Below are 13,815 nucleotides of genomic sequence, written 5' to 3' on the forward strand. Positions count from 1 at the left end.
TAAGCTCGGGGATTAGGCAAAGCTTCCACGAAATGGAAAAGTGTCTCCTGAACCTTTTAGCCGGGCTCTGTTGTAACGTTCTTATTGGTATGCAACTAATTTTGCTAGCCTGAGCCTCTGTTTTCCATAAACGCTACGGTGGATCGTGCTGAATATTAACAAACTCATTAAGAGGGGTGACAATCTTCTTGGATTCAAGAGTAATCCGAAAAACGTATTATAAATAAAAGGGGTGGAGCGCAGAGGGGGTGGGTGGGGACGACGGTGGAAGGTAAAGGGAACGTTAAACAAATCAGCGATGAATATAAGTTTGCTAGTCCCGCTGCGACGAAACAAGAAACAAAACGAACGATCGCGGATTTAGTTTGACAAATACGACGACATCGTAGCGAACTTGGCGCGAATGCAAGAAATGGTCATTTATAAAAAGATGCGACGACGGCAAGAAACTCGTTACAAACTTAGCAAGATGAAACAACATCGTCCAGGAGCGTAGCGACGACGGGGACAAATAAAATTTTTCTCGGCTTTCTGCTTAAGCGATTTAACAATTTAGGCGTCGCGTCGTTGCGGATACTTTAGTGTCCTGGGAGCAGCGTAGAATTTACTCTTCTCCTATTTTATTCTCGTCCCGGCTTCCATCAACCGTTCGACGATGTAATTCCGTTCCTTTGTTATCTTTGAAATTGTTTCTGTATTATCGGCTAAACAAACACCGGGGCCGTTATCAACGGTGTTATTATCGTCGCCCTGTACCGTCGACATCGATGAAATGCAACAACGAGCTGCACGCAGTTCATCCCTTCGCTGGCAAATACTTATGAAATCGAATTCTTCTGTAACGCTGCGCCATTTCGTTGCTGACACTATTACAATACTTTCGCGTCGAGTGAAAATCGCTTCCTCTGCTATTCTCCACATTTAAGTACTTTGATACACTGTTCACCTGGCTCGGAACGTATGCTCCATTTTTGCAACTCTCTTGGCAACAATTAATGTAAAAAATTTGGAACCGAAATGCCACTTGTATCACATTATGTTATATAAATTCAGCGAGAAAACTTCTTTGCTTTTAATTATTTCGTTGGAAACGTTTACCAATATATACGTGACGTTTTTCTGATTGGAAGGAAAACTGATTAGTGGAACAAACAAAATCGGTTTTTAGTTTTTTTAACTATCACGCACCAAATTGTAAAATCCGAAATTATTCACGAGCAATAATCACAACAATATATCGGTACTGAAAAAATATAGATTTTTTATCTCTAGAACTTCCATGTGAAATCTGCATTTTTTCGATTTTTCCGAGGTTTTTGATTTTTCACAAGTAGGATTTTCAATTTAAAAATCTGAAACGAATTGCAGAGTATGTATTTGGGTGCTGGACATGCCTCCGATTATTCTGAGAATTTCCAAACATCATTAACTAGGGAGAATAAGCCACAAACTGATTTTTCGATTTTACCCCGTAACTACCCTCCCGATCGAGATATGGGGTTGAAATTTTAGTATGCTTTTTCTTGATACCCTATCGAATGATCCATCGGCCAAATAATTCGACACCTACAATCAGGGCATTACTGTAATTACTAATTTTAGTAAACCGTGTTCATGCAGGGAATGAAAAGCATCTACGATTGTGCTAACTATTGTTCGGCTCGAAACAAACCTTGTTTCAGCAGTGATCAATCGATTCTTCTTCGATGTTCTAGCAGCTCTACAGAAGATCTCAGTAGCCCGATATTTTTAACAGAACAATGCTGCATTATTTCGGTGGACCGTTTCGTCCAAGAAATGAACGGGCCGCGCTAACAATTGTTTCACCGGGAACAAACATCATTCGACCGGTGACCAATAAAGGGAAACAACGGTGCGACGTGTGGTAGTAATTGCACGAGTGGAAAATTAACTCGGTCGCAAATTGAAGACGAACAGCGTCGCCGAGTGACGGTCTTTGGTGGCGCGCCCGCTAGTTGTTTCAAAGACACTAATTTGTAATGTACACGTCGGACACTCTTCAAGTTGATCTCCGCCCGGACAACTTGCCGTGATGCATGACGGCTCTGTCGCAAACTCTGCCGGCGCGCGGATACGTAGATTTGAACCGTGTTGCCCTATTTGCAGCGTCTCTTGTGCCGTATACGCCGAAAATGCAGCCGCGTCCTTTGAAACTGGCCGGCCGGTCAGGCCCTTAATCAAAGTTGACAAAGTTACCGCCATTCCTTCCGCGGCCACGTCACGATTTATTTGTAGACGCGGCATGAAACAGAAATTACAAACGATTTAGTGGAAAGCCTCGCATGGAAATTTCCTATCCGCAGGACTCTCTCCGCTTCTAGCCCGCGGAAACCGATTTCCGGAGCCGGGATAATTAATGAGCGTCGACGCGTTTCAATTAGTCGGTTTTTCCGTGGATTTATCGGGCCGGCACGCCCCGCGAAACACCCTCGCCAATTGTTCTAACCGTCCTGTAAAAATAAGTCTGCTCGTTATATCGTCTTGTCTTATTTTATCTTGTTCCCGGTCTGTTATGCAATTTTACTGCTTCCACTTTATGCAATTCATTTTAATAGAATTGTCCCAGTTCGTAAAACTTCTTCGTTTATCTCCAAATAGCTTACTCGTAAAGTTGTATTTATTACGAGCATACCTTAGGATCTCCATTTTTCAATTTTACAGTTTTGCTCTCCTGGCTTTGCACAACTTACATTTTATATAAATCTTTCCTTACAGAGTTTATCTGTTAATCTTGAAAAATTTAAGAAGTAAAGTTGGAGAAATGAAATAAGAACATTTCGAGAAGTATTTTCGTAATTCTCTTAAAAATCTCTTAAAAATTCTCTTAAAAAGAACACGAAATATTAATTCATGCCCTGTTCGTTAATTCTCAACTAAATTCGCCATCGTCCCCGCACTTCTAAAGTTCATAAGTTTTTACAAATTTTCTGTCCGGGGATCTTTCCTTGTTAGTTTTAAGTTACGTTAGGGAATCCAACTAGTTGCACGAGGAAAATATGTGCGCGCTCATGCAGAATGAGGGCGTGCATTTAAGGAAAATTCGCGAGGAGAGTCCTGCAAAGAGAAAACGCGCCAAAATTGACTGGGGAGGAAGCGCAATTTTGCGAAAATAAGAAAAATTTGAGGCGTGTAATGAAGCCGGCGACGTCATCGTACGGCTGGCTTTTTTTTTTGCAAACACGCACTAACTATGAAAATTCCCGGCAAAAATAAGTCCGTTAACCGTGGAATGAACATTCCAACTTTATTACAATCTGCAGCATGCATGCGAAGTCACTTTACGTACGTTCACAAGAATATTAAATATTTTTCACGTCACTGTTCGTACTTATTAAATCTAATTCTACTTTTAATGTCGTTAGCAATATAAACCGTATATTATTCGATATTAATACTGAGAATACGGACGGAAAATTCTGGAAATATTTCGCGAGAGACAAACTATTTTTAGTATTTTATAACCGGACGGTTCGAAGAATACGTTCCCACGGTTTTTCTGGAGTTAATAAAATCAGTACGAGTCTGTAGTGGCACTTTTGCACTTAGGGTATAAGTGCTCGATGTCCAGTGACTGAGTAATCTCGTTCAAAGAAATTGTCCCCTCGGTGTGAACGTGATTAAACCGGCTGAACCTAATTCCGAGGGTTGGTAGGTAATACGGTGAATCTAAGTTATTAGATAGAAGGAAACGTTGGCTAGTAGATTGGTTCCCAAAAACTTCACTTTCTGAAAATACTTCAGGCGACAGAATTAATTTAGACACTCGGTGTGCCACTCACACACACACACACACACACGCACACACACGTATTCAAGGTAAACCGAGGCAAATTGAAGACCAAGAGATACAACACGTGTGAGTCACTATTTACAGTAGTGTTTCTATATGTGTGAGAAACGGATGTGCACAATATTTTTGAAAAATTTATTCTTACGAACATAATACGTGATTAGATATCTCAGTAATAAATCCATATATCATTATTTCACTGACAATGGTAAACCAGTGACAAATCTTTTTCGTTTTTAGTAATTTATTGGTAAAACTTTTACATTTTTTCTGATTAAAGTGAGCCCAAGCATGCCAAATTTGGATCATATTTACTTCTTTAATCCACAAAAATACAGAACCTTCACTATCCTCGCTTATCAGTGAAATCCGAGTGTTCGGATAATCGAGGTTCTACTATATCGTGGATTAAACAGGTAAATATGATCCAAATGGTGTCGTGTTTCATGTCTTTTTAATCGGGAAATTGTCACGAGTATGTCAGTAAAAAGCTTCATAAACAAATCACTGGAAACAAACAAGTTTTATCATTGAATTCACAGGCATTGTGTGACGTTCGACGCTGACGGCAAGCGCGATTAAGGTTTGTACACAATATAATTGACATTGTTCACTTCTATCGAGACATTACCGCACTTAGTTCGTACCCACGTAAAACCTGAATCGTCCTCCCCCAACTAAGTGCCTACATTAATTACACTTATTTTCGAAGCATAATGAATATTAAAAAAGAGACATATTTTAATGAAACAAATTTTATATCTCTTTTTCAATATTAAATATGCTTCAAAAATAAATATGATTAATATAAGCACAGTAATTGGTGCCCCCGCAGTAATTGGATCCCCTACCCTAGCGCGGCTCGCACGAAAATGATTTTCGGTTGCAATTCCCGCGCGCTTCACGCGATCCCAAAAATTCGCGGGCAGCGTTTCGGGCAGATATTCGAAAAATCTCGGACCAATCGTATTTCACCGTGCATTGTGCGCCGCCGACAAGATTAGAATAGAAATTCGGGCCGCGATCGAGAACGGCCGAAGGGCATGATCATGCACAATTTCAACAATGGCGTGCCGCCGCCACGGATGCTGAACATTTCCACGTAGTTTCGCGGTCGGCTAACTTTTGTCAGCGTACAGATATCTCTTGTGTATAAGTTCGGGGCGCGGGCCAATGAAAAGTGAAAATTTTCGCGTAGTCCCGACACCCGGCTCATAAATTTTCGCCAACTTTCGTCGTGGACAAAGCGACCGAGCTTCTGATTCTACCCCCCCCCCCCCCGCGATCCCATCCAGAAACTTTCCAGCTGCACGAAAAAGTGAGACACACACCGGGCAGCCGACATTTACGCGCCGCAAAAAAAAGCACCGACCAAAAGGGAAAAGGGTGAAGGAGGAGCCACGGAGGACACTTTTTTTTTATTACAGCCGCGCGGTGGGTTTCTTCCGCGGGACGATGTTTCATAATTATCACCGTGCCCAGACCCTTTGTTCCTGTAATCATTGCAGTGGCTCCTCCAACGGCTGCGCCGACAATCTGACTTACAAGGACATTTTGCGCGGTGTTGTATTATTTGAATTTTTACCATTCTCGAGAAATTGTCGAACTGTGATCATCTAGTTAATAAAAAGAAATAGAACAATATACCACTCGACTTTGTTCAATACAGTGAATTCTCGATATATGTCAACAACACGGGTCTTGCCAGCGTCGTTTATCGTCCAGAAGACATACCTGTGTTATGTTTGCACTCCTCGGTGTGGCCGAGGCTTCACAGGGTACACCCCGCGATAGTGGGGATAATTCCGCGACGATTATCCTCCAGGCCTTGACGACGTATATAGAGAAATGACTGTGAATGAGGGTACCTATTCGGCTTGACATTGTTCTTGAGTGGACCGAGAGTTTTATGGGTCCCGTAAATGTGCCCGCGAGAATTTTCTTTTTGTTTCGTTTGTAATAATTCGCGTGAAACAATTGTTTGCGGAAAGTTCTCGAGATTACGGTGACTTGGCGAGATCTCGCGGAACCACTCATGAAAATTAGAGTACAATTGATTGAATAAGTGCGCACGGAACTCGAGGCAAAGCACTAAAAGCAACATCGGTCCGTGATGAATAATTACGCAACCATCTTGTTACAACAATATCGCAATAACGTTCTCCATAGCAGTTAAACAGTAATTTCCATTTCGCGTCATTTATTATGCACTGTTCCCTATCAATGCGGTGTATGCGTTCATTTGTACAATAATTGCTGAAACATCAACGGTGTGGTCGGGTTGGGATGTAACCAATCTAGAATTTCGCCGCTTAAAATTCAAAGCAGTTATGTTCCCCTAATGCAACTGAATTTCAATTCCCCGCATTGCGTCTTCTCTTTAAGGAAGATGACACAATGGCGGATAAGCCGCCGGTACTCTATGCATTCACGGCGCATAAAAATCGTTCGGAAACCATAAAATAAGGAATTTAATCAGGAAACTCGATAGTTTTAATTTATCGAGACTGACGGCCACGAAAACGAAATTTCTTTGAATCGCTGTGGCTTCATGTTCATCTGCGAGATGTATACATACATTTCCATAAATTAAGTGTTAAAAACGTTATTTCATATTTTTTTTTCCATTGATTTCGAACAGTGTTTGTAGCTCATTGATGATAATATATTTCTTTTATGGCATACAGTTCGCGAACTATTGGTGGAGAAGTTAATGATCCAACTGATGGCGTTGTCGAGCCGTTAAATGTCAAGGGCTAATGAAGTTTGGCACAGACAGAATAATTTGTGACTTCGGGAACTGTTATGAAGGCCTCTCTGATTTACTATTGAAGAACCCACGAGTAGAATTAATTGCTCGCTAATTATAAGAATTTTTCGTAATAGGGTTCAACGGAACTAATACCAAATTAAAATTTTCCATCTTCCTAGAAATCCATTGAAAGAGTTAAAGGTCATCTTGATTTCTCAAAAAAGAAATAGTTCAAACATAACCTAGAATTCCATTTGCGGAGTTGAAGGTCACCTTGATTTCTGAAAAAATTGTGCAAACATAACCTAGAATTCCATTTACGACTTGAAGGTCACCTTGATTTCTAAAAGCATAGTGCAAACATAACCTAGAATTCCATTTACAGAGTGGAAGGTCACCTTGATTTCTAAAAGCATAGTGCAAACATAGCCTACAATTCCATTTACAGAGTTGAAGGTCACTTTGATTTCTGAACAAATAGTGCAAACATAACCTAGAATTCCATTTACGACTTGAAGGTCACCTTGATTTCTAAAAGCATAGTGCAAACATAACCTAGAATTCCATTTACAGAGTGGAAGGCCACCTTGATTTCTAAAAGCATAGTGCAAACATAACCTACAATTCCATTTACAGAGTTGAAGGTCACTTTGATTTCTGAACAAATAGTGCAAACATAACCTAGAATTCCATTTATGGCTTGAAGGTCACCTTGATTTCTAAAAGCATAGTGCAAACATAACCTAGAATTCCATTTACAGAGTTGAAGGTCACCTTGATTTCTAAAAGCATAGTGCAAACATAGCCTACAATTCCATTTACAGAGTTGAAGGTCACTTTGATTTCTGAACAAATAGTGCAAACATAACCTAGAATTCCATTTATGACTTGAAGGTCACCTTGATTTCTAAAAGCATAGTGCAAACATAACCTATAAATCCATTGAAGAGTTGGAGATCACCTTGATTTCTAAAAGCATAGTGCAAACATAACATAGGATTCCATTTAAAGACTTGGAGTTAACCTTGATTTCCAAAAAAGATAATGCAAACAAAAAGAAATTATATACGCCAATTACATTGCTTGCAACAAACTGTATTACTTTTTCCTGTTTCATTTGTTCCAATATTTGCAAGAAAAAATTGGCAATAGCGTGAACGCGCTGTATAGCGACAGAATATCGCGCCGAATCAGCCCAGAAGATTCGTTCTTCCGAAACCCCGTCAAAGGAACGGCGGCGGCCGTACACGAAAGACAACCCTCTCCCGGAATCCCATTCTATTTGCCTCTAATTTAACGTCTCTAACTCGAGTTATGCTTACTCGGGGGAAACGGCTGATCCCCCGGAACACGACCCGCATTTCTTCGGTCGAAACCTGGGCCCATTTCCTTTGCGTGGGTCCTCGGCAACAGAAACGGCGAGAGCCCAATTCTCCGAGCGCTCTTTTCATTTCGCGGTCGCTCGCCGTCTCCTTGCCCGCACGATCCTTGCCCGCGCGAGATACCGTGGAGGAAGAAGAAGAAGAAGAAGGAGAATGAAATAGAAAGAGAGAGAAATACATACGTAGAAAGAGAGAGAGAGAGAGATGTGAGGGAGACAGAAATGGTCCACGAGGATCGATCCTCGGCGGGTTCTTTCTAATTCCTCTCTTCTGAGCCGGTCTTTTTGCAATTTTTCAGAATGCTGGCAGCTGAAGATGAAAAGCGTGAACATACCGGCGACGGTGAAGGCCGGCGCCACCGACTCCGTGATTCTGGACTGCGACTACGACTTCGAGGACACGAACAAGGACGGGCTGGTCGTGAAATGGTACTTCAACGGGAACGACGTGTTCTACCAATGGATATACGGGATGACCCCGATGGTCTCCGCGGATGGCATCGCGCACAACTACGTCGACCTGACGTACGAAGCCAGCAACGATCCGTACACCAAGCACCGAGCCATGAAATTGAATAAGCCTGGTATCGATCTTAGCGGCGACTACAAGTGCGGCATATCCACTTTCGAGGCCGAGATATCAGAGACCGCCTCCATGATCGTGTATTGTAAGTACCATACACACCACATTGTTCGTCTGTGCGCTAGTTACTTGTTAGCGACAGCTTATCTTTTCGATGATAACCAAGGACAGATAGCACCACGCTATCCTGCTTTCGGCACGGTAGAACCTCGTTTATCCGAACACGTCGGGATACCAGGCCGTTCGGATAATAGAGGCTCACCAAACACTACCACTCGTGACTCTTATTTGGTCCGATAACGGAGGTCGAGGTTCGGATAATAAAAATTATTTTCGTACATGGTGTAAAGAAATGATCTGTAAAAAAATGTTGCCGGAAAATTGTCCTTGACCTTGAAATTCAAGGTCAAGTTTTTTTATTGTATTTTACTCTACGCGTCATGGGAAAAAACCAAACTAAAAAGAAATTTTTAAAAATTTGACCTTCATAAAACAGTAAAATGAAAATTCACCTTGAAATTCAAGGTCAAGGACAATTTTGCGGTAACTTTTCTTGACTTTTCTTGTAGAATACACAAGAAATATGGCAACCAGGACCAAACATTTCTTTACACACTGTACAGAAAGCTGGATTTACATTGGTCCAGTAACTGGAAAAATATTGATGGAATTATAATTTTCATATTTATGAAAATGGATATACAGTGAACCAGTGAAATCAGAGATTAAGCGAAGAGCTTGAGTATGTTTTCTGTCCCCCACTTTGGGGGCCGTTTTTACCCTTTCGAAAGGGGAAAGATTTTGAAGAAGAATGCCATTTTCAGAAAATAAAAAGGAATATTTTTGTCGAGTATTTTTTCAGGAACTATTTCTCGGCTAGGTTCTATCAAAATTGGTTTGCGTAACTCGAATGCGGTTCCTTGTAACATACATTCGCCCGGTGAACAAAATGCAACGAACAAGGTTCGCGTAAAGAACGGGCATTTGATCGGGAGTGCAACGAGCGAGAAACTACTGTACATCGTTAACCAGTCCTACCCTAACCGGGCCTGATTTACGATCTTTTCCAGCGATTTTACCCGGGAACCGAATACCCGGCAATTATCCTTCCTCGCGGGACACGTGGTTCTTTTTTTCTGCTCTTTCTCGTGCAAAACGAAAGCTGACCCGTCGTTCGCGGAACAATAGAAACGCGTTTTATTACCGCGGACAACGGCATTTGATTTGATTTTAATCCGCGATGAAATTTCCTTCGGCTACCGCGACGCGCGTGCAGAGAAGGTCCCGCCGCTGTTGCAGCGAAAATTTATCTCGCAAAACGCCATGCGCCTGTAATACTAGCTGTGGAAAGTATTTCAGCAATTTTCGATTTTCGAAAAGCTTGTCGGTGCTTAAACTGTCGTAGTTTCGCAAACCTGAACTTGGCTCGAAATTTGAAACCTCTGCGTTCGAAAGGTTCCTAAAAAGGTAAAAATTCTTTCGTAAATGAAGCTGTTGTACAATAGATTTGAAGGTCGGAAATTCCTCTTTGCAACGACCCCCTAAAACTTGATGTACGGTATTTTTAATTGTTTTATGAAACAGAAATGAACAACGAGCTCTATCGTGTAGAGTCGCGTGGTGGTACACCCTTCATTTACAGCTAATAACCCTAATAATCCGAGGGAGAATATATTTTCAGTTTCAGAAGATTCTTAATGTACAGTGAATTCTCGATATTTGTCACCAACACGGGTCTTGCCAGCGTCATGTATCGTCCAGGAGACATTCCCGAGCCGTGTTATGTTTACACTCCTCAACGAAACTGGAGAACAATTGAAATTGATTCAGGAATTATTTTCTTTTCGAAAATCGATTCTTCTAAAAATATATTCGACTATTCGACTTTTATGATATTGTTTTTGTTTACGATATCTGAAAGTACTGGACCAATAAATTTTGTTTTATTGCTCCATAAGTGACATTTTCGGAAAAACGTACTACTGCAGATACGAGTAATCGTCGGAGAGAGAGAGAGAGAGAGAGAGAGAGAGAGAGAGAGAGAAACAGCATTTGCAAACTTCTAACCGAACTTCCCGGTCTCGCGAGCTCTATTTTTCTCGATGGACCCATCCGATTCGTCTGTAATATTAAATGTGGAGATTTCTGCCGCAATATCGATGACAACTCGAGGACAAAGCACCAGACTTAGCGGCGGATTATTGAGCTAATCCGTGGATTGCGAAATACTTTTTTTAGAGGATAAAAATCATGGCTGTCGATAGTGTTGAGTCAGGGGGGTAATTTCGCCCCCTCGTCCTCCTGGAGGATCGATTGTTCCTTGAGGAGCGGTTCGAAATGTTTCGGAGAAAAATCGGGCTGTTCGGTCACGTTCCCTCTACGAGGAGAATATTATCGATCGGGAACAACGTGATTTATTTTTCACCGTCCAGTCGTGCGAAGGCTGGTTTTCTGATCGATAACACTGCCAAAAATCGTCACCGCGGTCTCTGACAACGAAAATATTGCCCCCTTGACTCCAAGTGATAAAACATCAACTCAACTAAATTTTAATACTATTTCATTATCACTAGACTGCAAATTTTAAGCGTTCGTTAAAAAGAAATTCGACGATAGAATTTCAAACAGTGAAGTTTAAGAATATCAATACATATTTCCACTTTATGAAAGGGACAAAAGAGAGAAACAATTTTCTATTTAGCTCGTCCTCATCCGCACAGTCCGGTTATTACATTAAGCGCAGTACAGTAAAGTCTTGATCTAAGCCGAACGGAGCTACACGGTCTTAGTCAGTCGCCTATCCCCTCCACTGGGAGGCATACCCCGCGAGAGGCCACGCCTTCCGCCGTTTACAACGCGGTCACAAGAAAATAGTAGCCCTACACGATCTATGTCACAGCACGGACCCGAAGATTGGACTTACAATTAGATCAAGACTTTACTGTGCTTGTGATGTGAAGCTCGTAACATATTGCAAACATTCTAATTTTTGACGAGAAGACATTTCGATCAGCTAAATCAACTTATGTCGCATGATCGACTGACAAAATTTACATGTTAACATCCAGTTCGTTAATCAGTCATTTACATTCGAATATTACACGTCGACCGTTTGGGGCCACGTATTTGCAGATTATTGGAGCGATTACCACCGAAGTGACTAACGTGTGAAATATTGACGTGCAATTGTTAATATTGTAAAGCTGCTCTGGTAGATTTTCTCCTAGTGCAGACTTGCCATCTGAGGATTTGGTTAGACGAAATACGATTTTATTTTCCATTTAATTTGCCACCGTCTTTCTTCCGGAAATGAAATGCGTTTGCAATCTCGAATATCTGAGAACTACCGAGTTGCTAGTTAGAATTTTCTATCAGGCCAGCGGCCAAACACGAATCTCGAATCCGAGATAGCTCGGAACGATAAAAGATTGATTTACGATTCTCTATCCGGATCTGTAGGCGAGAAGGCAATGCCATTATTTCTCCTATAATTCGATCGCGCAGATTCTGCTTCTGATTGAGATACGAAAGATATATCTAACCCTGCGCCGATATATCTGTCTGCGTCCGGGGAGGGGAAATTGAAGGAACATGCGAACGCGGCGATGCCAACGACGATTTCAATGAAAGTGTCAAACAGATACATTATCATTAATATTACAACCTTGCTCGGGAGATTCAATCACTTGTTATCTGAGCCAATGTTGTGTATTTAACGCGTCCACTGCTACGGTTTTCGCCAGGATTACAAATTAATTTTTACGAATCAATTTTTATTAGGACGATGTTTTTTTTAGAAGGTCTGAATCGTTTTAATAATGTAACATCCACATCATTCAATTTCACTAATTATAAGATTTTTTCAGAATTGTTTTTTTCTCAATATCAATTTTTTGGAACCTAGTCGAAGTATAATCTTTCCATACAAAATATTAGGTGAGTTCCATCTATCTCTAAAAAACGACTAGATAGTTTGTATGAAAAATTCATGCATTTTTGACGGCCATCTGCATAAATTTTAGTGTAAACATTTCAGTAGGTCACCGCAGTGAGGAATACGATCACTCGCTACTGTTTCAATTTTGCATATAAATATTGTTCAGTTTTGTCATTACTAGTCCGAATGCACGCTGAACTGAAACGAGCTGTATTTCTAAAGCGGTTAAAAACAGAAAAGACTGTATCAGACACTACGGTAAAAAAAAATACGAGTTCCCATTTAATAAAAATGGGGGATTCAGTGTTGCACCTGCGTGCGTGCACAAAACTGAATGGGTAGTAACCCGGGAAACTAAAAGCTATCCAATTTTGCCTTATACACGATTTTTTTAATTGTTCAACCAGGTAAGTACGTGTGCTTGCGGCTTCGTTGAACATTCTCTGTAATCAGTAAATCGAGAATATTCATGCAAATGGCTTAAAAAAACGTGCCGAGTCTGGTAAACATATTAAAGAGAATGGTCCTCACGTAATTAAACAGCGTTGCCAGTAATGAAATACATAATAATTGTCTCCCGGTGTTAATAAACTTCTCAGATAATACTTACAGCAGTAAATGGAACTGCTCTAACTATTCTAAACGGAACAACAATTTTAGACCAGATTCTGTAGTCGATACGCGGGTACAATGTTTGCGCCGCTAACAAACGGAACAAAATATAAATTTCAACTGGACAATCGGATTGCATAAATTTCGCGAAAGGCTTTGACGCTCGTAAATCCCGTAACCGCCGTAATAAAGTCTCGCATTAAGGGATGAATTTTCAATTATTCATCGAGCGTTGTTAATAATTGCCTGGAGCAATTTATCACGTTACGGTGAACATTTTTTCGAGATCATTAATAAAGGTTGAGTACGGGGATGTATGAGAAAGAGGAGAGGGGGAGGGGAGAGATGTTTAGCTGGCGCGCGAGTACGTTTTCGGAACATTAAGTTTAATTCCGATTGCACACTACGCGCGGAAAAATACGTGGCGCGTTATATCGCGTGCTTTGTGACGCGCGATAAGTGCGCAATATTTGTCAAGTCATGTTGCATTTTTACACGTCCCGCGTAGTTTGACGTGACGTCCCGCGAAACCGAGCGATGTTGCGTGAAATAATTCTTGGAACGGCGCAACGCGACACGGAACAAAGGCGCCGCGACGCGCCGCGCCGCGCCGCGGCCTGATCGAATCGGCACAACCGCCTATTTGCCGGCCCCGCTCGAATTTTCGCCGTGGTAATTTATAACACTTCTAATTAACATCGAAATGTGCACGGTTTTCTGCGCTAATTAGGAAATACTC

At 41.3% G+C, this 13,815-nt stretch overlaps 1 protein-coding gene across 2 annotated transcripts in view; it reads left to right on the forward strand.

Annotated features, from left to right (window-relative positions):
• The window catches only part of LOC143356453 (uncharacterized), a 546,949-nt gene that overhangs the window by 501,707 nt on the left and 31,427 nt on the right, over positions 1–13,815 (forward strand). For both annotated transcript variants that reach the window (XM_076792160.1, XM_076792161.1), the window contains exon 2: positions 8,244–8,612. In XM_076792160.1, the coding sequence (XP_076648275.1) occupies positions 8,244–8,612 (369 nt within the window). The remainder of the gene's footprint in view (positions 1–8,243; positions 8,613–13,815) is intronic.

The sequence above is a fragment of the Halictus rubicundus genome, chromosome 8, assembly GCF_050948215.1.
Source record: "Halictus rubicundus isolate RS-2024b chromosome 8, iyHalRubi1_principal, whole genome shotgun sequence".
NCBI lineage: Eukaryota > Metazoa > Arthropoda > Insecta > Hymenoptera > Halictidae > Halictus > Halictus rubicundus.